Raw genomic sequence first — 23049 nt, 5'->3', positions numbered from 1 at the left:
TTCTGCAAGGCTAGCTGGTTACCTAGCCTTGCAGAAGGCTTGTTTTTCTGCAAGGCTAGCTGGTTACCTACAATACTTCTCTATGAGATATAGGCCTTTATTGCTTAACACTCAGTCATATATATTTTTTTCCACAAAAAAAAAAAGAAAGAAAAAAAGTATATAACTTGAAGGACAAACCTCTTTTACTACAGGACTTAACGGCCCATTTGTGAGTGGTTCAGAATTCAAGGGATGACCACCAGCAGATGTATTGTTGACTATGGGAGGAGCACCTGACACAGAATTGTAAATAGACTTGGGTGTATGTTGTTGTTGCTGCTGTTGCTGCTGCTGCTGTTGTGATGGCGACGGCATTGTAGGCTGCTGCTGCTGACTGGGTACAGCAGGCGGTTGTTGTGGCTGAGGTGGCGGCTGCTGTTGCATTGGCTGCTGCTGTTGCTGAGGCTGCTGCTGCGGACTGGCATGTACCGTTAACGGAGACTGGATGTGGCTGTTTGTGGTGATGCTACTGCTGCTAGGAACACTACTACTTGTTATGTGCTCCAGTGAATTAACCATAGGAGACATATTAAAGGCTGCAAATGGAAATAAAAAGTTACTTTAATTACCTCTGAAACATCAACGACAAAAAAACAAAAATACAAACACTTTCTTGGGTTAACCAATATCTCATGCTCAATCGTTTTTTAACATTCCTACCCCTGACAGAAATACTTCTTTGCAACAGCCATCCCCATAGTAGGATGTAGCATTTTGGGAGATGAACTGATGTTATCTCCATTTTTATATTACTATCAGCTAGACATGAACCTCTACAAGTTTTACGGTCAAGTAACTTTGATAGTGACAGAGTTTAAATTTGGAAAATGTTGTACAAATCTGGAAAATATCGTACAAATTTGGAGCACTAAAAGTTCTCGAAATATATGTGTGTAGTCTCATTTCATGTTCAAGCGCTTGGGCCAAACAGTGAAAGATTTTGAACTTTAATGTCTTACTAAAAGAACCAATTTGCTTGATTGGCGACCAGCCGTTCATCAAACACTGAATGGTTGTCTTTGCAGCAAATTCTCCTCACAAGTTGCCCTTTTTCTCCCCTAATGTCTATTAGGTGGTATCAAATCCATATTGATTTCATGCCCCGGAGTGATTGTAAAAGGTGCACAAACTTTGATACCCCAACTTATTTAAAACTAAGAAAGGTCTCTGTTGATCGTATCTTACCGTCAATTTTCAAAACCATTCACTGATTTATTTACAGAAATATTTGGAATCAGTACACAAAACAAAATATTTTTAGGTCAAAAGAATGAAGCAATTTTGCATGCCCTTTACATGCAGAAAGCCATCACAAATCAAATAGCTACTCCTTCTGTCTACTGCAGTAATTTCATTTTTATGATTACATTTACTCATGCTCTTGTTACAGTTTCATTTTAAAGCTCGTTATTCAACAAATTATTTTTGTTAGGTTTCCTTTTTGATGCTATTTCCAAACACTCATGTGGTTCATACAAATGGGTTTATTGGAGCATGTTGTTCAAGCTGATACCCACAAAGGCCAAATTTAGCAACTCCACCATAGTTACAAAAAAATACCTCCGCAACAGACAGAAGTTAATTTCAAATGAGAGGTTTGTATAAATTATACCCCTACACGAGACATTCATCATTACTGTGTGAAATGCAGTATCCTTGAGCTATATTTTTTAACAGTGGGTTGTAACGTTATTTCATTCTGACCAAAGCCATAAGAAATGTGCACACCTGGACACCTAGAGCTGAATTCACCTTTAAACCATTCATCCAATACAGAAATTTAATGTAATTATTTGTAACTTGATGCTTAATTTTCATCATTTCTGCTGCCATTTTGGTCCACTTTCAGGTAGCTTGTTTTTCTTTCATTGAAACCAACCAAATTGCAACAAAAATAACACAAAATGTTGTTTGCTATTTTGCAGTTTGTCAATACTGATATTAGCTCGTACAATAAAAACAAAGACTTAATTCAAAAGTCTGTAGACTATCGGCACGAAACATCAGCATATTATTAAAAGTTCAAATGTTACCTTCCGTTCTGACAATTTTTTTGCTGGGAGGTCCAAAACATTTGTTAGTAGTATTGTAAAGCATGTTCAAGACTACATGTACATAGCTTTAAAGATGAGATTGGAACTTTCAAACTTTTGCGGTTACAGTGGCTATCATAATCATTGTACCTTGACATGGTGAATCTTTGAAGTACTTAAACATGGAGTAACACAGGAACAATATGAACAACCCCATTCAAAGTCACTGGGTGACTCATTATTCCAAACAAAAGACTTATCTCAACAAAAGCAATTAATAATAACAACATTGGTGATGATCATGAAAGGGTAAAGGGAGAGTGTGGCAAGGTTGTTGATAACAGGTTGTATTATAGTGTGGCATTATATGCACAATAAAAATAAAACCAAGAACATGCACTTCAATACAAATAAACACACAGAAAAACAAAATGATTAGCAAATCCATTTTAGTAAAAGTTAATTTAGATCAAACTGTGAAATGATAGATATATATATAAACAAAGAAAAGAATTATACATTGAACAATACACTACACAAAGAAAAGAGCTGTCACACTGACAAAAAACAATAGAAGAAGGGATATGCATGCAGTGTATAGGGTAGACTAACAAACAATTAGCAGGACCCAAGACAAGCTGCAGGACAATGGTGGGATATGGCAAACAAATATCAAAATGAATATTAGAAAGAAAAAAAACAAATTAAAGACAAAAGAGAAAAAGGATCCTCGATTGGCTGCAAAGTACTACTTACAAATACCCCAGCAGGAGCCTACCAGAGTTATTTTTTTAAATAATAGAAAACCCAAACAACGAGTGGGATTAATTTGATTTTTCAGTCATGCTTGCATTTGTTTGTTTTTTCGCTCATTCGTCACCCACAAAAAAGTGAAACATGGTAAAAAGGGGAAAAGGAAAAAAAAATTGAAATTCAGGGGATATAAACAGACACAGTGATGATAAAGGAGATATAGTTGATGTTGTAACCACCTTGCTGGGGCCCTGTCCAGTCAGGCCTGGAAGGATGCACTCTGTTGTGGTGAGCTTGCGGACTAAAATGGGTCCCGACGGGATGGGAAGGGTTCGTTGGAAGGGTCGCAGAAGGTGAGATTTGAGGCTGCTGCTGCGACGCTGCGTGCCTATAGTGGTTAACAGCACCTACAGAACGATGGGATATAAAGAGATGTGACTAGTCAACTTCGTAGAGGGCGCCAAACTTCGGCACCCTCACCCCCTTCCTCTTCTTCTCCATGCTCCTCCTGACTTGCACCTATCAGAGGGTGCTAAGGTTAAGCACCCAACCGCCCACAGAACCTCCCTGATCTACACGTAAAGTAGACTTTCTGTATTTGAATTGGCAGTATCTTCAAACCAGAATGCAAAATGCATTGAGGTTTCGATGACTTCAATGCACTAGACTTCTGCTTGTTAGTATAACCAGGACTAGCAGTTACAATAACACTATGGCATGATAACACAGGTCAGTCTACTGTACGTGGCTATACACACCTCCATCAAAAACTAGAGGGGTCTTGTACTCAATGTTATGAATCCACACACCAAGTGTTAGAGGTATCCACGATTTCCATCGTTACATATCATGGCACTGGAGGTCAAAGGTCACCCAAATGCAGGTCGACTATTGGATTACAATAGCGTAACTCCCAACCTTGATGGACATTTGGTTCTCAAGGTATTGCTAGACTTTCTGTATTTGAATTGGCAATATCTTCAAAAAATGTAGTTTATCATGGCTTCTGGGAGTGCATTCTAATAGCCCTATTTTTTTATATCATTTTTCTTGTCTTTTGGGGAAACCCTTGTTGCAACTTTCCTTCCCTGACAACCCCCCCTCTTGTACTACAGACTAGCAGCAGATCAGGAAACCAGTACAATTCAGACTCCACGATGACAGCATGATGAATGCTGTGACGTGGATTTATATTAGAATCATTCTGTGCTAATTGAATCCATGTCAACATTTCATTTTAACAAAATATCTGGAAAAGAAAATGATCTACTAATTCTGTTAACTTGATTTCGCACGAACATTGCAAGCTTATATCAAATTGTCCCAACTCGATAGCCATGGAAAGTGCTTGTATGCCAACAGTCGAAGATGTGAAAGCCCTTACAAATGCCTGTTGAAGGACTAGGGAGCAATCAATCAATCCATGTCAGATGGCTAATCCACATTAACACATTTTGCTTCAAAGGGTGAGAGATAGGGCAGGATAAGTAAATCAAATGGTTTATTAATCCCACTACCATTTAATAAATGATAGCACCCCCAGCCCCCATCCACCAAAAAAAATAAAAATAAAAAACAATTATAAAGAATACAGCTTACACTACTAGTGAGTGATAGTCAACTCAGAGGAAAATGTCAGTACATGCACACCAATCAAAGAAAGTTAAACACAAGTCTAAATCTAACACAGAGCTAGGATGTTAAAGAGAAGACCACCAAGCGAAGATGACACTCAATACAATTCCCCTACGTCTCCACTACTGTTCCCTATCCACCCACTCCCATTCAACTAACCCATGCTAGAAATGAAAACCCTGATGAATACCAAATATCCATCTTGAAAATAACTATTACTACCACCCCTGAGTTCTTACACCTTGAGAGCAAATTTCATGCACCATTCAAGTGAGAGAAAAAAACTCAAATTTATTGACAATTTTGCAGTTTTGGTCTGGAAATCAAGACTGAATACAACAGTTGACCGTAGCTATACTTCGTGTCTACTGCCTAATCTACTTTCGAGATTCTGTGATGATTTCTGGTTTTTGGGTAAACTTTTGAGAGTTCCAATTTTTAGTAGATACTGTAATTTCCAGGTAAGTCTTTCTGCCTTTCACAGGTCTAAAAATTAGCCAGATATATTTCAATGTGCTTTTTAACAGAATTTTCCATAATAGTAAACATCCTTATCAAAATGAGTTTGGAATATGCTTAAAAACAGTTCAGTCATCATTTGCATATATCACTGACCTCCTCACCACCATCCAAAAATTACCTAAGCCAACCTGATCCCCTGACCCCCCCCTCCTTACTGATCCCTTGTTTCTCCCACTACCTCATCATCATCTCCCTTTATCAACTGTCATTTGGAGGCTTGTAAGAGATTCAAAAATACATTAGCAGGCAGTAAGATGGTGGTCAGAATCTACAACAAGAAAAACACCAGACAAGTAGTCTACTCATTGAAGAAATCTAACAGCAACTTCAACGGAATTCATTTGATCCACTCACCTTGTGAGCTGCTGTTGTGTTGAGAAGCACCAGCTGCGACGGCATAAGCTGGACCTGAGGGCGGTTGCGCCACTGTATGTGGGGACGTACTCACTGCTGACGAAACACTACAGAGGAAAATCAGCAGGTGACATTGAAAGGAAAATCTTTCTTGTGGAGTGTGTTTGTGTGTGTATATATATCCTGTGAGATGTTTAAGACGAATCATACTGACTGTTGATCTGAGCAGACAGGTGGTCTATACCAATCAACTGTTCTTAAAAAGCACAGTTCCCTTGAAAGTGAGATCTTACAACGACATACTACAGGCACTGGCTTCAGATTCAATACGGAAACATGACAAGATATACACAGAGCAAACAGTTTTACCCCCTGATGAAAAACAACATCACACACATTGGCAAAACATGATATTTCAAACACTAATCTAAACCCAATTGTGCAAGATCTTCCTAAGATAAGACGGAGGGGGTTGGGGGTTTGTTCACCACAGGGACATCTATCATACATGAGCTATAGCTGAGACTTGGGTTTGGGTTGTATTTCAACAGCTGTTTGTGTTTCATTACTTAAATAACAACCAAATTGTATTTTATAAAGAGATTCACTAAAATATCCAGCATAATGTTTTACCACTAGTGCTAAGTCTTACCCTTAATGCCTCAATTAGCTGAGGAAGTTATATTCCCTCTCCATAGCAGAGGATGCTAGACCTAGATAAAGCTATTATGAAAGTGGAGAGGGCTTTTGCCAGGTGACAATGTTTGTTTTGAATAGCAACACACCAGTTCTTAAAACACCTGCCACAATGTGTGACAAACTTTTCATCATAGCTTGGCCCCAAATGTATTGGAACATGACATGATAAAAAAAAACTAAGCAATTCTTGAGCACTTCAAGATGAAGCTCTGCACGCGGAACATGGATACAGAGTCTAGCGCAGACACTTATCATAAATCCTTCATATAACTGTAACAAGTTATTGCATTTGAAGTTTGAGTCTTGTCATCACATGTACTTTTCCTCACTGACACTTTATTATATTGATCGGGAAATCTTTGTAAACTTCTTTGATTCCCTTTCGCTTTTTTATTATGGTGAGTTCAGTCGTGATTCAATACACTTCACCAAAGACTGGGACACTTTTGCAAAAGAGTGCATTGAGTCATGACTGATTACAACACTGTTCTTACACCATGTCTCCACAAAAGACAGGGACACTTTTGATAGCTCGTGCATTGAGTCATGACTGATTACAACAGTAACAACACTGTTCTTACACCATGTCTCCACAAAAGAAGGGGACACTTTTGATAGCTAGTGCATTGAGTCAAGACTGATTACAACACTGTTCTTACACCATGTCTCCACAAAAGACTGGGACACTTTTGAAAGTGAGTGCATTGAGTCAAGACTGATTACAACAATGTACTCACACCATGTCTCCACAAAAGATGGGGACACTTTTTGAAGCGAGTGCATTGTGTCATGACTGATTACAACAATGTACTCACACCATGTCTCCACAAAAGATGGGGACACTTTTGAAAGCGAGTGCATTGCGTCATGACTGTATACAACAATGTTTTCACACCATCTCTTCACCAATGACTGTGATGCTACCTACCTATTCTGCTTATTGTGTCCATTTCTAGACGTAGAGTTATTGAATGTTGTATTACTAGTTGGTGAATTTGTGTTGCTTGATGATAACGTTCCAGGCACTGATGTCGCCCTTACTACCGTTGGTCTACTATTCGGGAGGGCATTAGAACTTGATGTCGACGTTAAATTCTGGCTGGATGAATTCTTGCTTGGTGTGGTTTTCCTTGGAGATGAGCCCTGAAAGTCAAATGGGAAAAGGAGTCAAGTAGTTTACCAGTGACATCAATCCCCACAAGTTCAAGATCGAATCATGATAATCCATTTTGAATATTTCAGTTAAAGTAAGGCTCAACAGTGAACAAATTTACACTGGCATTCATATTTTGTTCGGTACGCTTTGTCAGTGCCCTTGAAAGTGACACTTAACCCTGTTGCCCAGCAACGGCAGGACTTTTCTCTACTCGTCAAGAAACGTTGTGTTGCCAGGGATTTAAATGCACACTAATGAAGTCTACTATCTGACTCTGAAAGATTAACTGATTGTCAGGAATGGTCACATGACACCGATTTAGCCAATTAGATTAACTATCCGTGTCTCTTAAATAAGACACCGCAATCATCCAAATTCGATATTTTGACTCAAGTAGGATGCCGCAGGTACCATAGCATCAATTGATGCAGCCATCCTGCATTAGACCTACTTATCTTTTGTGCTCTGCATCAGTTACACACAACAGCCACTGCAGGTTCTGCAGAGATGATCTCTGTTGTTTGATATTAATTCAGCCTTGCTGCAGGGAATTCTCCAGCTGCTGCAGTTTTTGCTGTTGATATTTTAGTTACTTAATCATTTTCAGCCCCCCAAGAAAATACTCGTTTCTTTCTTCATCCTACAGCTGCAGGAGAGCAGCGTTTGCATTCCATCGTGTAAATTTGAGTTTTACTCATCGTTCATCTGTACCCACGCTAAAGATGCAGGAAAGATTTCTTTACTTGGAAACGTCCTTAAATGAAAGGGGCGGCTTTTAGATGAAAATGTAAAAAACTATTTATTATACCTCCGACTCAGATGCAGTAGACTTTGTTCTCTTCCTCTCTTCCTCTTTGTTGTTTTCTGTGGAATGGTTTGTTGTTGGTGCAGACGTCGATAGACTCATGTTGGGGTCGTCTAACTCTTTCCCCATGAGACTGTCAGGGTCCTCTGGCGTACCCACTACCGCCGGAGCATTGACTGCAGGTTGGATGAGAAGTCAGAAGACAATGAGAAGGAGGAGAGAGGCGGAGGAGGGGGGGGGGGAATTAGTATCAATTTTAGTAAAATAAAATTGACATTTGATATGGCGCAGTTTCCATGAATAAATGCTCAAATGCACTTTACAGAAATTTAATGGTGGGCCTAGACTAATACTAATAATGGAAAAAATAATACAAGTTTACCCATAGACTTCTTTAAACATAGAGGTTTAGTATCAACAAGATGAACCAACATTTCATAAATTCTTACATCTTTTTCATAGTTTGCTATTGAGAAAACTTGTAGTTATAAGCAAACAATACACAAAAGTCAGAACATAAATTTAAAAAAAGTTTTGAAAGCCTGTATCAAAATCTCTAAAGCTTCCTGTCCGTCTTGTCACCTGCTGGCTAGTAGCTAATAGAACTGTGGCACGATCCCCAGTGACACAATAATTAATCTGCAAGGTAGCCCTCGGCTTCTGAAAGACCCCTCCAACAAAGAAATAAATCCTACTGACTCTATAATATTAACAGGCTAGATAGATTTGTTGATACAGTACAGGACTTTCTAAAGTTACTGGTTTAGCGAGCCCACTACTCTACCCAATAATCTCTTCAATCAGTAAAACACCAGCATTCACTTAGATGTCATTTCATTTCCACCACAGCTATGATTGGACAATATCAGTGCTCTAGAAACTCGACAAAATTCAAATTTCTTGTGAGAAATGTTTATAATTAGGGTTTTGGAGCACTATTACTGCTTGTCAAACTACACTACCCAAACCCACACTTCATAACACTTACGAATATCAAGGTAAGCAAGCTGTTGCCCGTAGCTTCATCACACTCTACAGTTCATTACAGTGTCACCAATATAAGCGATACACACAATTACAAGGCTAATTACTTGGGCTTACCAATAAGACGTTATGACCCTTACTGCCTTGATTATGCAGCTACAGAAAATGTTGACTAAATCCTCCAACAAGAATCTTCCAATCCTGTACAAAATTTACAGCAACTTCAACTTTTTAAGGTTCACACACATATATCTGAGGCTGTCCCACCTCAATCTTAGGTGTAACATAATTTGATATTCCAAAATGAAATCTTTAAGATCCACTAAACAATTAAACAGACCAGCCTGTTACCATGCTAAGACCATCCCCTCCCCCTCCCTCCCCTCCCTCCCCTTCCCTCTCTCATTAACCAAAAATCAGTGAACAAGAGATAAGAGTAGACTCACGATCAGCTTCGTCCAGATTTAAATCGTCGTACATGTAGCAATTCTCTTCAAAGTCAGGATCATCGTGAGAATCAATGTAGTATTCCACATCTTCCTGAATACTTTTGATCTGAAGAGATGAAGGTTAGGACGAAGCGATAAAAGTGAAAGCAGTCCGCCGGTCACACACATACCAGAACTGACTCAGTTAGACAATCATATAGTTCTGTTACTTTTACTTGTCTTGTTCTCTCTGTTTATTGATGGGAGTGCTCCATTAAGTAAGCCTGTTGTTTTTTTTTTGGAATGCTTCCTTTCATAATTTACTTTCTGTTTATATATATTTTGCCACTTATTTAACTTCTCTGTATTTAAATTGTGAAGGAAGAAATAAATGAAATGAAATAAAACTTCACTTTTCAACAGATCTCTGTGTCTTTTTACTGAGGTAAAATAGTGGTAATTTTGATCAAAAGACTATATATATACTTCACCAGAGTCTAATCAGATATAAAGGGGTATCAAGGATCCAAAAATTTTAAAATGGGAAAACTACTTGAAAAGTCATGGAGGGTGAATAATTCACATCCACACCACATCCCCCAAAGATCAATTTTCTTAATGATGGAATAATAGGACAACTGATCATCTTCATCTAGTACTAACAGTGGACTAAGCACATCATCCATAGATGCAGATCAATGTACTGAATGCAACACAAGATTAAACATCAGAGCTGTAATACTAGATGATAGATAATGAGTTGGATGATTTGTAATTGACGGGAGGAGCAGTCTTTGAGAGTTAATCCTGAGTCCTAATCCTGCCAACAAGACCTACATCAACTCACCTGCTCCACGTCCAATTTGTTGTTATCCAGCATTCTCATGATGGTCTCCAGTTTCGTAACGTGGTGGGCATGCCTTGTGAGATACAAGTCTAACGAGTCCACTTTACCTTGCGTCTGATTGATAAGAAAACAAAAAACAGACACAGCATCAAGAGGATGACTACTCCTCATCATTTTTTCTGCATAGGACCCTTCCATAATGCCATTTAGAGTAGTAAGTATCTTCAAGCAAAACTCTTATACATACCTACACTGTATTATGAGTATGTGATCTCTCTCACAGTAAACTATAAACTTAAAAAGCAAAGAATTGCACCTATACATGAAATAAGGGACTGTTTTCTACAGATACTGTAGGATTTGTTACGTCAAAGTGAATTATTAACGATTACAGCATTTCATGTCAATTTACAATACATGTTCATAGCGTCTGGACCATGTAGGCTTGTCTCGATATAATGAATGTTTACTGGTGATACTAGGCAGTGATGAAAAAAGACACATTATTTTATCAAAACATAAATTCTTTTCTCACTTGGTGAACAAAAACCTCATTACCAAAGTCAAAGGGTGCATCAGCCCAATGTTAACGAAATCTGACCAAATAAAGGAAACGTTAAGACTTTTGTAACAATAACTTCAGTAATGGGAATAATAATAACTAATAATAGTAATAAGAATAATAATAATAACTAAATAATAACTAATACAATAACTTCAGTAATGGGAAACATATTGTCATAGGAAGATGTGATGAAAGTGCTTGCCCTTTACCTCTGTGGAAACCTTCTTTTTCTTGCTATTACTCTTTATAGATTCAAGCTCCAGTTCAAACTGATCCTCCTTTATGTGTAATTTCTCAATACACTCAGATAGCCATCCAGTCATGGCTTCCCTCTCTTTCTGTGCCGGGTCAACCTTGCTGGCCAGGCCAAGCCCTTCTTTGGAGTAAGCTTTTGTTTTCGTTTCCCTCTCTACGACTTTAAACCTCTCCATTTGCTGTAATACAATGAAAGAGGTCATGTTGAAAGTAGAAACAACACAAACACTTTTTCAATGACAAGAGCAGTGATGTAAATCATGATCATTCAGCGGACTGATTTATGGCTTCTGGTGCCATTTTAGTTAAACTACTGTAGTCGAAACATAACTAGAATGAAAAGAGTCTTGCAAGCCAAATCCGTTTCAATCTACAGTAATGTATATAACTGGCAAGTGACACCTTCATGCCTTTAGTCACTGAACTACAAAGAGAAGAGGTTTTGTGACTGCCAAGCAATAAGGTTTCCCTTTCAGTAACCTGACTGACAGAGCTGCAGTGATTCATGAGCCAAGGCATCTCATACATCCACATACACATGCCATCCCATAGTTTCCTGTCTTGGTGGATGGAAATGACTACCATCCATGTATTAGAAAAACGAATATAAGAGGTTGCGATCCAAAATGTAGTGCATGGATAACCATTTTCTAATAAAAGATGATAATGACAATAGAGTTGCGCCGATAATAGTTTGTGATATATCGGTGTCAGCCTATGTTAGCAATACTGACAGCATTTCGGTCCAATTGAGCCTCATTGCGGATAACTGCAAACCGATACTGGAAATTTCGTTTTCACAACAAAGCCACTGAAAACGATCTGTAAACAGACCAGTCAGGCCACTTAATATTACATACATAGCAGGCTTTGTCGAGCGTTAAAGTTAATTCCACCAGCCTGGCCGCTGTACAGGTGAACACAACATAATCAATGCTGAACATACCTGTTGTCACCTGTTTTGCCCTTGCAAATATTATTTGAACCCAAGAAACTTTTGCACATCAAAGATGTAAACATGGCATATTCACACCTACAAACAATGCACCGTGGTCAAACACAATGTGAGAAGTAACTTACGTGACGTGACATTGAAAAACATTTGATAAAACTATGTATATAACTACAGTAGTAGCCTATCACACCAACTTGCACAGTGCTTCTGAGGCTTCCTTGAGATTAAAAGTTATAATATATGGAAACCCCTACTTAATCATTTCCAAAATTGTGTATCTTTAAAAAGCTGCAAAAAGTATCATGGATGCAGTTTGTTAAAAAATCAATGACTGATGAAAAGATTGTATTTTTAAAATCAAGTTTGCATATCATAATTTGTTGCCGGTTGGTTTACAAACTATTTTAAACACACAGCACTTGCTAATGTTGGCTAGGCTTAGTTGTTAGTATAGCCGGCTTATGGTAGGATATAAGTTTTTGAATCACTAAAATTAAAACAAAAATTGTTTCGTGTTGGTTCCGCTAAACACAAGCGATAGTAAAAGTTCTTAGCCAGGATATGCTAATGTCTTTTCTACATGAAAATCAGTTTTATTCATCGCATTATGTCATCTTTTAACATTTTTTTGATAAGATAATGGCGTCTCCATTTGACGACAGAGTAATGAATCATACAACAGAATTAACAGGAAGGATAGGTTTTGTGTTTTTCCAAATAAAAATGCTAGCACAAATTCTCATGCATATCAACTTGGTGTAGAATATGATTGTTCACATAATAGGAAGTTAGGACTAGTGTTATAGAATACGCACATACATTTTGTACAAATATACTAACAGGATTCTGCAAATGGAAATTATGCTAGGTGGTTACCGAAATCTGGTTTTTGGCCGATATCTGCCAAGCCCAATATTGGCACAACACTAAATGACCATGTTAGTGCATAACTTGTTTTTACACATTCAAGTGGGATCTAAGGTCAATGCTTTGGATGAGATTTATACATCTAACAATGCTCCACCTTTTTAAGATAAAGTTTTAGTTTCATTTAATTCAGCCTTACAAACTAAAGTATGTGCAAGCAGTTATAAAAACTCAATTGCTAAATTGCTAAGAGGTCAGTTACATGATAACAACAGACATGTGTCTTACAACACATTCCAGAAGAACCCTACAAACAGAAGGAAACATCTTTTGAATCTTGGATAAACTTTGTTGACAAAATGTTGGTAACAATTTTATCCTTAATGGTTGTGGTGGTTTAGTGGATTATAAGTTACTTTCCTATTCCAGAAGATAATCCTTTTTACATCACCGCAAGTGGCTTGAATGTTAGCAGAATTTCACTACATCACCGGTTCCACTTACCGTCTCAATTAGCTTCCTGTTTTCAAGCAAAGGCTTCTTGTCTTTGATCTCGTTGGATGCAGCCCATGTTTTGATTTGATCTCGCAACCTCTGCAGGAGTGACATTCACAGAGACAAAAGTGAAATGGAACAGTGTTAATATACCAACAGCTTAACCATATTTTTAATTGACAAACTGCTCAATTTTACCGTTAATTTTTGTTAGCGATTATCCTACACAGACGTCACATTTATCTCTAGTATTAAAGTCATCTTCATACATTTGCAAGCATAGGATTTATGCTTTTTAAACATTAAGATGAATCCAACTCTGACTTTTCACATCACACGTTTTGATCATTTTGAGAGAAAAATCGGCAAATTAGCTTTACCATACCTTGCCAAGTACAATGGCATAAAATATTCTGGCAAGCTGTCAATACATATTTCACTGATAAAAAATTCTAATTATGACAATAATTGTTGCTGTACCATGCAATAGAGCATTAACTACTACCCCAGTGGTATGTAACCATGAAGTCAGTGTTTACTTTCTGCCTCGATACATACATACTTCAACAAAACAATCCTCATCCCATTAGAGGGGCATAAACTTATAGCACCACCCAGAGTGAACCCTCATCCTAGCAATAGGATATAGGTGGTGAATACAGCCTTACTACAAGGTGATAATGGTGATACATATTACCAATAACCATTATGAGATTAATTAACATATGATTCACTTCTTACCTGCAGTTTCTTAATTTCTTTCTTAAGGTCTGCTTCGTATTTCTCCTTCTGATTTGCATTTGTAGCACTATGCACCTGTTAAAAATTAGACATAATAATGTTAAGAACATTCATGAGCAGTTTCTGCAGAATAGGCCACTAAAGAGAGAGGATCCAAACGATTCCTCTCGTTAAAATATCTTGCATTTTTCCACTCTCTATTCATACTGTACCTACAATCAACCCCTGATTAAAGATGTATTCTACCATTGAATAAACAGGATGTCAATGGGAAAACATATGACACAGAAGAGCCACTTCCACAAATTTGAATTGGTTCATCACAGTATCCAAAGTAGCATCAAATTGCAATATTAGCACTTAACCTGAGATACAGTGACTGTTGCAGCAACAAGCAGAAACAAATGAATACAGTATCATTCCATCATGAGTGCTGCTGATTTTCAAATAGCAAACTATTTATAAAAGATCTGATAACAATGGGCATGCAGTGCCACTTTTCTGCCTGGCTGGGGCCTGTTTAGGAACAAGAAATAACAATTAAGAGGGGGCAAAAAGAATAGTGACAATAATAAGATAGTTGGGAGTTACACCATTGAATATTGTGCAATAAGTCAATAGGTCAACCCGTAACAGTACCAAACTTTCAGTCATAGACATTTACACGCTCCTACACACTCTACTGTATATAGTGATGCATGTACACTAACATGTTAGGGAACACATACTATTGAAGATCACGACATTGATACATGAAGAGTAATTCTCTGCTAATACTTCACATACTATCACTGAGAATTGAAAACTTTTGAAGGAAGAACTAACAAAAGATGATATTAGACCGTTCAAGGTTGCCTAGTCAAAGGCTAAAATTTCTTGCCCTTTTCTATACTTGGAGAACAAACACACTGTAGTATGCCTGTCCTCCCTGAGATATTGAACCAAGGACTGCGGTATAGGCCTATTGTGTTAACATCACACCCTGATCACACACAGAAAGAAATTTCCCTTGCCTTCATCAAGTAAAGATAAAGATGAAGATGATAATGAAAGCGAAAAGATGCATATTTTGTCAAAACAAAAATTTGCAACACCCACATCTAAATCCAATTGACGTAAGTTTCAGATGAGTGAAGCCAAAGGCAACATACGTGAGCCTCAGCGTGAATACAGTACCTGTAAGGATTCATTTTGTGCTTTAGACTTTTGTAATACAAAGCACTACAAAGAGCAAAGCTGCAGTACAGTTCTGTATGTTGTTCAACTAAAGCAGGTACACCATCTCTCCTTGGACTTCCTTTGTGAAGATCTGGAACCACATGTTCACATGTTTACATAATGTTCACATAATGATGTCCCATAAATTGATAAAGTTACCAACTATTGAAAGTAACTTGAGTGAGTCATCAGACATCAGCACTGCCCTTCCAAATGCAACATTGTATAATTTCACTGTTAACTTCAACTAGTGTTCGAGCGATTATATGATTATCAGTTATTACCGATTACCGATTAATTCCTGTGACAATCGGGCCGATGCCGATTATTTCATCGTTTTCGTGAAACTGGCCTAATGTATGATTAAGTGTTATGCATGATTACCTACTTCTAGGCCAAATCAAAGATGTAAATGAACGACTTAAAGTTTCACACTAAAGCAAATCTAGAACACTGTAATACATACATGGGGCCCTGTATGTTTATAATGATGAGTCTCAATATTGCAATCCCACCACAACACAGTTAATGGCAGGGCAGTACAGACTACAGAATGGGGAAAATCTACTAAATGCAACAAAAAAAAGGCCAGCTTTTACAACTGGTATTATAACCATTATCAGTGTTGCAACTCCAACGTAAATAAAGTGAAAAGTAGACCGAACGGAATTTAAAATATTTGTAATTTCGTAAACTGATATCGAAATATATAATCTGATATGAAAAATAAAACAATCCTGGACATTTGCTTCAAGTTTTCAATGATTACCATCTGGGAGGGAAAACTTCCGATTGAACGTTGTTTCAAACGATTATACACAGTAAGTCAATGGAGCTTCTCCATTGACTTAACTACACACTAAAGTCCTATTGACTTTGTCGTGCTTGTCGCTGGAATTCGGACTTGCTTTAGTCGATTGCGGTTAAGGAGTTCAGTTACTGCAAGGGATAGTTTAGCATGTATGGTACATGCGGTCACGGTAAAAAAGTTGCTTTGGGTTTTTCGCAAAGATATACGTAAGAATGTTTGCCTAATCACAAAATACTGTAACGCAGTAGAACTACTGAGGACTGTCGTCAAACAGTTTTAAAATTTTTTAGGAGTATTTGGCGCCCTGATTTATCGCATATGTAAAATCTTGTGCGCATTTTCAAACTGAACAGTTATGAAGCTCAACAGTTCTCTAGGCAAACTAGTCTAATGTATGTAGAACTCACAATGAACAAAGCCTAATGTTATCGTTTTCACTTTCCAGTTTTCACCTACAGTGAAACGACCAAAGTTGTTCAAAAGTATATTGCTTTGGTTTTATATTTAGTCAAGACAAATCTTTCTTATCAATCGTTAAACATGGATAACATGCAAGAAGTGAAGTGAAAAAAAAAAAATATGACGTCTTCCTAAGCTTATTGCAGGTATACTGTATGATGTTAACTGCCAAAACAGAATAGTATATATATCGAACAGCATTAGTACAAACTTGCGTGAGGGACTTGCGATACTTCTACACCGTAGATTAGCGCACCTTCCCTGGCTATGAACAGTGCTGAATCGAATGATCTACATTCTTCTCCCGTTGTTGTTGTGGTGAATCAAAAGCGCGGAAAAATACAATCCTTTACGTGGAACGTAATAATCCTTTCCACATAATCGGTAGCGTAATGGATTTTACTGATGCCAATTATTTACTGATTGTTTGATAATCCGCCCAATGTCGATTATCTAATCAATTATCGGTCGAACACAAACTTCAACTAAGTTAACATTCCACTCCATGTCTTGAAATCATTTGAAGGGTGAAACACTCCAGGAAATACATTTAAAGCCTTCTACCATACAAAGGCCCACTTTTTAATGCTTACCTTTCAGTGAAAGCTCTGTTTTATGACTAGTTGACTTCAATCTATCTATACATACAAGCTGCCAACTTTGCATCAGCGGTATTCTAATAATGATCTTACAGTATAGTTAAAGGGAACTAACATTTACCAAGATGCTACTTCCTGTTTTCAGTTAGTCCCTGGTTATTGCAAGTAACAACGTACTGCAATAACAGTATTAGGCCTATAAACAGTACCCAATAACACAATGTCATTATACATAAAAACAAATTAAGGATTTTTTCTGGTATTTCCTCAAACAACCAGGTTTTACACCTTTTGGTTGTCATAACAACAAATTTGGCTTGTCCAAATAAATGAACCCAATAACAAAGAATGATCAATGTGCACTGTAGGACAGATGTGTACGTTTGGTGAACAGAACACCAGCTTCTGTGGGATCATAAGCCTACCACTATCTTTGTTTTATTTCAGTATCTCCAAAGTGAGAGATTGTGATATCAATTTATCATATTTACCTATTTGGGGGTATTTAATAACATTCACTCTGAATGATAACAACTAATCTTGCAGACGACTTCCAAAGCTGATTTTGGTTGTTTGAACAGAAATTTGGTCGTCCAGGACAATCAATACGAAAAGTCCTACTGCACATATTGTGAACAGAGAAAAGGCAGTTGCCAGTAGAAGAGATTGTTTCCAGTTCATACGGCTAACACATCAAGCTCATTTTCTCAAACTTCCATCCTTTTCCTACCATTCACTATTCTCCCTGCATACCAATAAAATAACCCTATTGTAATAGTGGGTAGATCAGAATATGGTGCTAGCAAAATCAGTTAACTGCTTCCAAGTATTGTCTAGAATGCAGAACCCACTTTTTGCACAATTAAGTTGACATTTACTGAATTACAACTGAAAGGACTTTTCTGTGTAGATCTGTTGCAAAGAACAGACTGATCCGATGGTTTGTCGCTTTAGTAATATTAAACAGATGACCAGGGCACTTATACAATGGTTAGGCTGTACATTTAACATATATCAACTTTCATATTTTGGCTCTACTAAAGGAATAAAATAATGGAATAATTTCATAACAACCAGAGTCTTTTCAGCCTTTATTCTAGACATGTGCATGGTGTATTACACAGAAAGCCTGCACTGATAAACCCTAAGTTTTAGTTATGTCCATGTTTAATCTACCCTTCATATATAAAGTATGTTACTGAAAGTGCCATTAACAGAATTAATAACCAGAAAGCCAGTTGGCTTTGTGATTCCTTGCCATACAATTTGTTCAAATCTCCAAATAACTATCTGACTAATGTAGAGCAATTGAGTTCAATTTGACTAAGAATTCAGTGAGAACCAGAAAAGATCATAGATTTCCAGCACTTATTTATAGCACTTCCTTGTGGGATATCAACCATGTCACTTGCTGGTAAGAGTTTTATAATCTAGAATTTTTACTCCAAAATGTTTCAATATCCAGAAAGAACAGTTTTCCAGTGTGAAATATAGATATATACATTAGATGTATTACAAGGACATTTTCATTTACCAATTTTGAACTAGCAAATCAGCTCTGCTACAAACCATCCCTTTAATAATTGTTATTAATGAATTAAGAGTTACATGACATTTGTTATACACTGTGAAATGTTTTCACAAGCTACTGCCAGAGCAAAAAGTCATCCAGTATAAATACAAAGGAAATGGCTAATTTTGAGACCATTTGAGCTAACCTGTTGACCCCTTCAAGCTCTGAGGTTGAAAACTGATAAGAGCCTTTGCATGTGTTTAAAACAAGACTGTCAACTCTTTGAAGTAGTTTTCATTTCCTGACAACTGTATGTTTTGAGACTTATATAGGGCCCCTTCACAAAACTAAACTGAATTTGACCAAACTATGTTGAGCAACAGAAAATCATAGCATTAGCAAATTCACAGATTAACTGAAGCTTTAATCTTTTCAGACTTTGACACCTGTTGACCTCAAGTGACATTGACCTCTACCAAATTCAATAGGGTTCTTGTACTCATCAAGCTGGATCTACATACTGAGTACGAAGTTCAAGAAAGATGTACTTTTTGAGTTACCATGTTTACAAAGTTTTCATACTCTGACCTCTGTTGAACCCAAATGGCCACTGAACTTCACAGAAAAGAATAGGGTTCTTGTATTATATAAGACGGATTCACATACCAAGTATGTAGTTAAAGGTCTGTTATATAGACCCCAACTATAGCACGCTATCATGGAAAAGTTTCTTGAGATTGGTCGTAAAAATGACATCTTTTTGCCAGTCTGCAATGCCTGCCACATTTTTTCTTCTTGTATGAGGGTCATTGTGTGAACGCTGTATGATTAACTACACTGTAGACATGAACATATTTCCACACAGTGTTTACACAAAGAGCCTAATGGCATTAAGAAGCTATGCAGGATAATTGCAGAGCCTGGGGTCGAATTTTCGACCGTGGCATGTCGATCAGGTAATCACAAAACTCTCCTAGCAAATAAAGCTGATCTTTAATCGACCATGAATTTTTTTAGTTATGGTGTTTACAAGCATCACATACACACCCACACGTGATTTCCATCCCATAGAACTGTTTCCGGCGAGGAAAAAAAAAGTACAGTTGAAGCAACAGGTCAATGTGAGGTACAAAGGACCTTTACAGGTAATTTTAAAACCTACCTTGTCCCAAATGTCTTCGAATATCTCCACTCCTTCCGCGACTTTCTTAAGACACCTATCGATTTCTCCTGAAAAGGTGAAAGGCAGAAATTTGACTTGCATTACAGGATGGAATCAACAGTTCCATGAGGTATCCAAGTTCAAATGCTATTGCATACTTTAACGTGAACATTAACATATTTATAAAACAGTGATGGACTTTCCTGAAACATGTGCAAGATCAAGGAATTGGTACAGGTCTCAGAGGAAACTTATGAATCTTATTACCCTGATTATGAATCCAAAATTGACAACCCACCTGACCAAATGATGGCTTTTCAGCTACAGTTGTTTGCAAGGTAAAGAAATGCATTGCAAACTGTGATAGCTTGACAACCTAAACATTTATCCATTTTGAATGGAAAAAGGCAAACAAAATGAACAAACGCACGAACAAGTAAGAGAACAAAACCGAACAAAAGGCACAAGAAACTTATCTTTTGCAATGTTAACTACATACATTGTAGATAACATGGTCAAGCATGTTAAAGTTACAAATATGATCATTGTCGTAATATGTCATATAATTATTGTCGTTCTAGGGTGCTCTCTCGTTTAAATATGGAGTTAAAAGAAAATGTTTGGGTTGAGTTATTAGAATTTATAAAACAATGGATTAACATAAGGCCTGCACTGAGGAGCTTACATCATCATCTCTGAAGCTCTAGAGCATTTCTTAGAGTTTTAGCATTAGGTGAATAACTTGAAACCCTCAATAGCTATAGAAACACTACCAGCACTCAGATGTTTCTTTTTTCTTAAACCTTACCATATTAACACTAAGAGCCAATCATTCAGGAATAATCAATGGAAAGACTGACATTGTTTAAGCTGTACACTGATTTTTGTCAATGACCTATCTAAATGGGAAGTAACTCTGTAAAAATGGTTCGCTATATGATCTAGCAGTATTGTGGAGAAACAGTGATGTTTTGGTGAAGTGAAAACGGCAAGAATATAAAATTTGAAAAAATTGAAAGTCCTTGCTCGAGTTGGGATTCAGAGTGGCAAAGGCTTTCGTGCCCACAACTAGCTAGTATAGGCCATGAACTACTATAAAACCAGGCTACTTTCGTAGTAAGGCAGCATACTTGCTGATGTTTTTTGAAGTCTGTGTGACACAATAGCTGCATATGATTCTGGGACCTGTTTCATACTGTGCATCACTTTCTTTTAGAAGTTTAAATTTCATACTGCACAGATATATCATTTCCATTGAGCATGATAAGTGCCATAAACATATCTAACCTAAGTACAATATGATATGGTATATGGACTAGGCCCTATAATACTAGTTCTACTACAAGTATTGCGACTGAAACATAGCATACATGGTGGCCAGTGAGTTTTGGTTTAGTGAGTAGAATTCTCATAACACTCCCCAAATTACGACAAGTACTATTAAACAATTTGTCAAGGCCCATAATGACTGCACACTTGTATATTTATACAAAGAGGATACATGACCACATTGCCAGCTCAGCTATACCGATGATGCTTGCTGCAACTCAGCATGCTACATGTACAGTACCTTAACCATGACAGCATATTTAACGGGAACCAAATGTTAACAGCATACCTATCTATCTTGAGGAGTACGATTTTCAGCACACATACAGTACCCCTAAATTCCTTGAGCCATGAGGAGTGTGATTATTAGCACATCTGGAATTTTTAAAAGACAAGGCCTGATACCCCAGTAATATATCTGATGAACAACTTTGCTATGGGCTTCAAACCTACACAATTATTCCTAGTTTCTAACAGACTTCTACACCAAGACTAGGTTGGTATTGCCTAACATTTAACAATCATCTTTGAAACCATTTTAGGTAAGACTTACAATGAGAGCATATTACCAGGCTTGCACTATTGTCTCTAACCAGATAGTGTTAAGCTATTTTCAACAGGTTTGCAAGCTGGTTAAATGGGTAACAATTAAGTAAGGATATGGCCTTCATGATACGATTTTAGCACTGTAGCATTGTCATGGCATTTTAATGTAAGCCTATGGTGAATGTGATCAACAGTCAAACATGTGGTGCTCAAAATACTCATGAAGTATTGTTACATGTTAATGTCTTTGTGATACTGTCCTGGATAGAAATTGAGCTCCATTGCTTCTTAACTAAGCTCAGGTTACCCAGTTTGCTGCAGGGATGCACCGGGGTAAACAAACGATTTGCAGGATAGCCTAGGTTAGTATATTTACCATAGGTAATATTACAATGACAACGATAGGCCAAAATTACAAGACCACAATTATTACGTGCTAATGCCTATACATATATGATAAACGCTGCAAAAAGTTCAATAGAAAACAAATCACAATGAATGTCGACCCTTGAGACAGCAGCTTTCGGACGATTTCTCTACGCTAAATGTTGTCTCACCTTGCAATTTCCGTCTATCTCCCATCTTATTTCATACATTTGATGCTATAATGAGTCGAGACTCATTTGAAAAATGAAACAGTACAAGTTATTTTACTAAATCTGACAGTCTTTGGAAGTCCCTATTCCTCAACTTAGCACACTACACATTGCTGTTAAAAACGAAAACCGATTAACTCCCTCGATTATGGTGATGTTGCGCGATCTAATATTAGCTTTCATTTTAGCTTATTAATACAATCTTACTTGTGTGTTTTAATGAAAGGAAATAATTTTAATATTTTACTTATTCATGTTATCCAAAATACATTTGCAAGGGTAAAAATAGGTCTTAATTTTGATCAGCGGAAGAATATGCAGCATAATAAAACCCCCGCAGAAATTCGTTGCAAATTTCATCGCTTGAAATGTCACCACTATATTCGTATCGGTATCTTTGCCATAAGACACCTATTTGGGACCTGAAAAATTAGTACAGGTTTAAAAAGTAGTATTGAATCAATTTCAATGAGTGTATCAGGAGGCAAGCATTACAAAACATATTTCGATTTGTTGGAGTTTATCATTTTACCAGTACTATTTGACATCCTTTTTAAAGTAACAGGGCGACATCTTCCTCATATAGATCAGAGCCGTAGATATCTAACTTACTACTGTACTGTATGTGGTGTACATAATGGTTGGTATTATCAATTTTCCAGGTGCTAAAGGCTAAACGC

The 23049-nt window shown here is 37.2% G+C and overlaps 1 protein-coding gene across 2 annotated transcripts in view; it reads right to left on the bottom strand.

The window, feature by feature from the left end:
* LOC139959429 (CCR4-NOT transcription complex subunit 3-like) overlaps nt 1–22491 on the bottom strand; it is a 33901-nt gene extending 11410 nt beyond the window's left edge. The window contains exons 1-12 of one of the 2 annotated variants that reach the window (XM_071957034.1): nt 22331–22491; nt 19899–19966; nt 14137–14211; nt 13405–13494; nt 11033–11257; nt 10259–10372; nt 9430–9538; nt 8003–8175; nt 6967–7181; nt 5340–5446; nt 3068–3235; nt 181–578 (exon numbers count right to left, since the gene is read on the bottom strand). In XM_071957034.1, coding sequence (XP_071813135.1) covers nt 181–578; nt 3068–3235; nt 5340–5446; nt 6967–7181; nt 8003–8175; nt 9430–9538; nt 10259–10372; nt 11033–11257; nt 13405–13494; nt 14137–14211; nt 19899–19966; nt 22331–22355 — 1767 coding nt within the window. In that variant the 5' untranslated portion in view covers nt 22356–22491. The remainder of the gene's footprint in view (nt 1–180; nt 579–3067; nt 3236–5339; nt 5447–6966; nt 7182–8002; nt 8176–9429; nt 9539–10258; nt 10373–11032; nt 11258–13404; nt 13495–14136; nt 14212–19898; nt 19967–22330) is intronic. The other variant, XM_071957035.1, reaches the window with a different exon arrangement.
* Between the last annotated feature and the right edge of the window lie 558 nt (nt 22492–23049).

This window comes from Apostichopus japonicus, chromosome 19 (genome assembly GCF_037975245.1).
Source record: "Apostichopus japonicus isolate 1M-3 chromosome 19, ASM3797524v1, whole genome shotgun sequence".
NCBI lineage: Eukaryota > Metazoa > Echinodermata > Holothuroidea > Aspidochirotida > Stichopodidae > Apostichopus > Apostichopus japonicus.
This window is presented reverse-complemented; position numbering and strand designations above follow the sequence as displayed.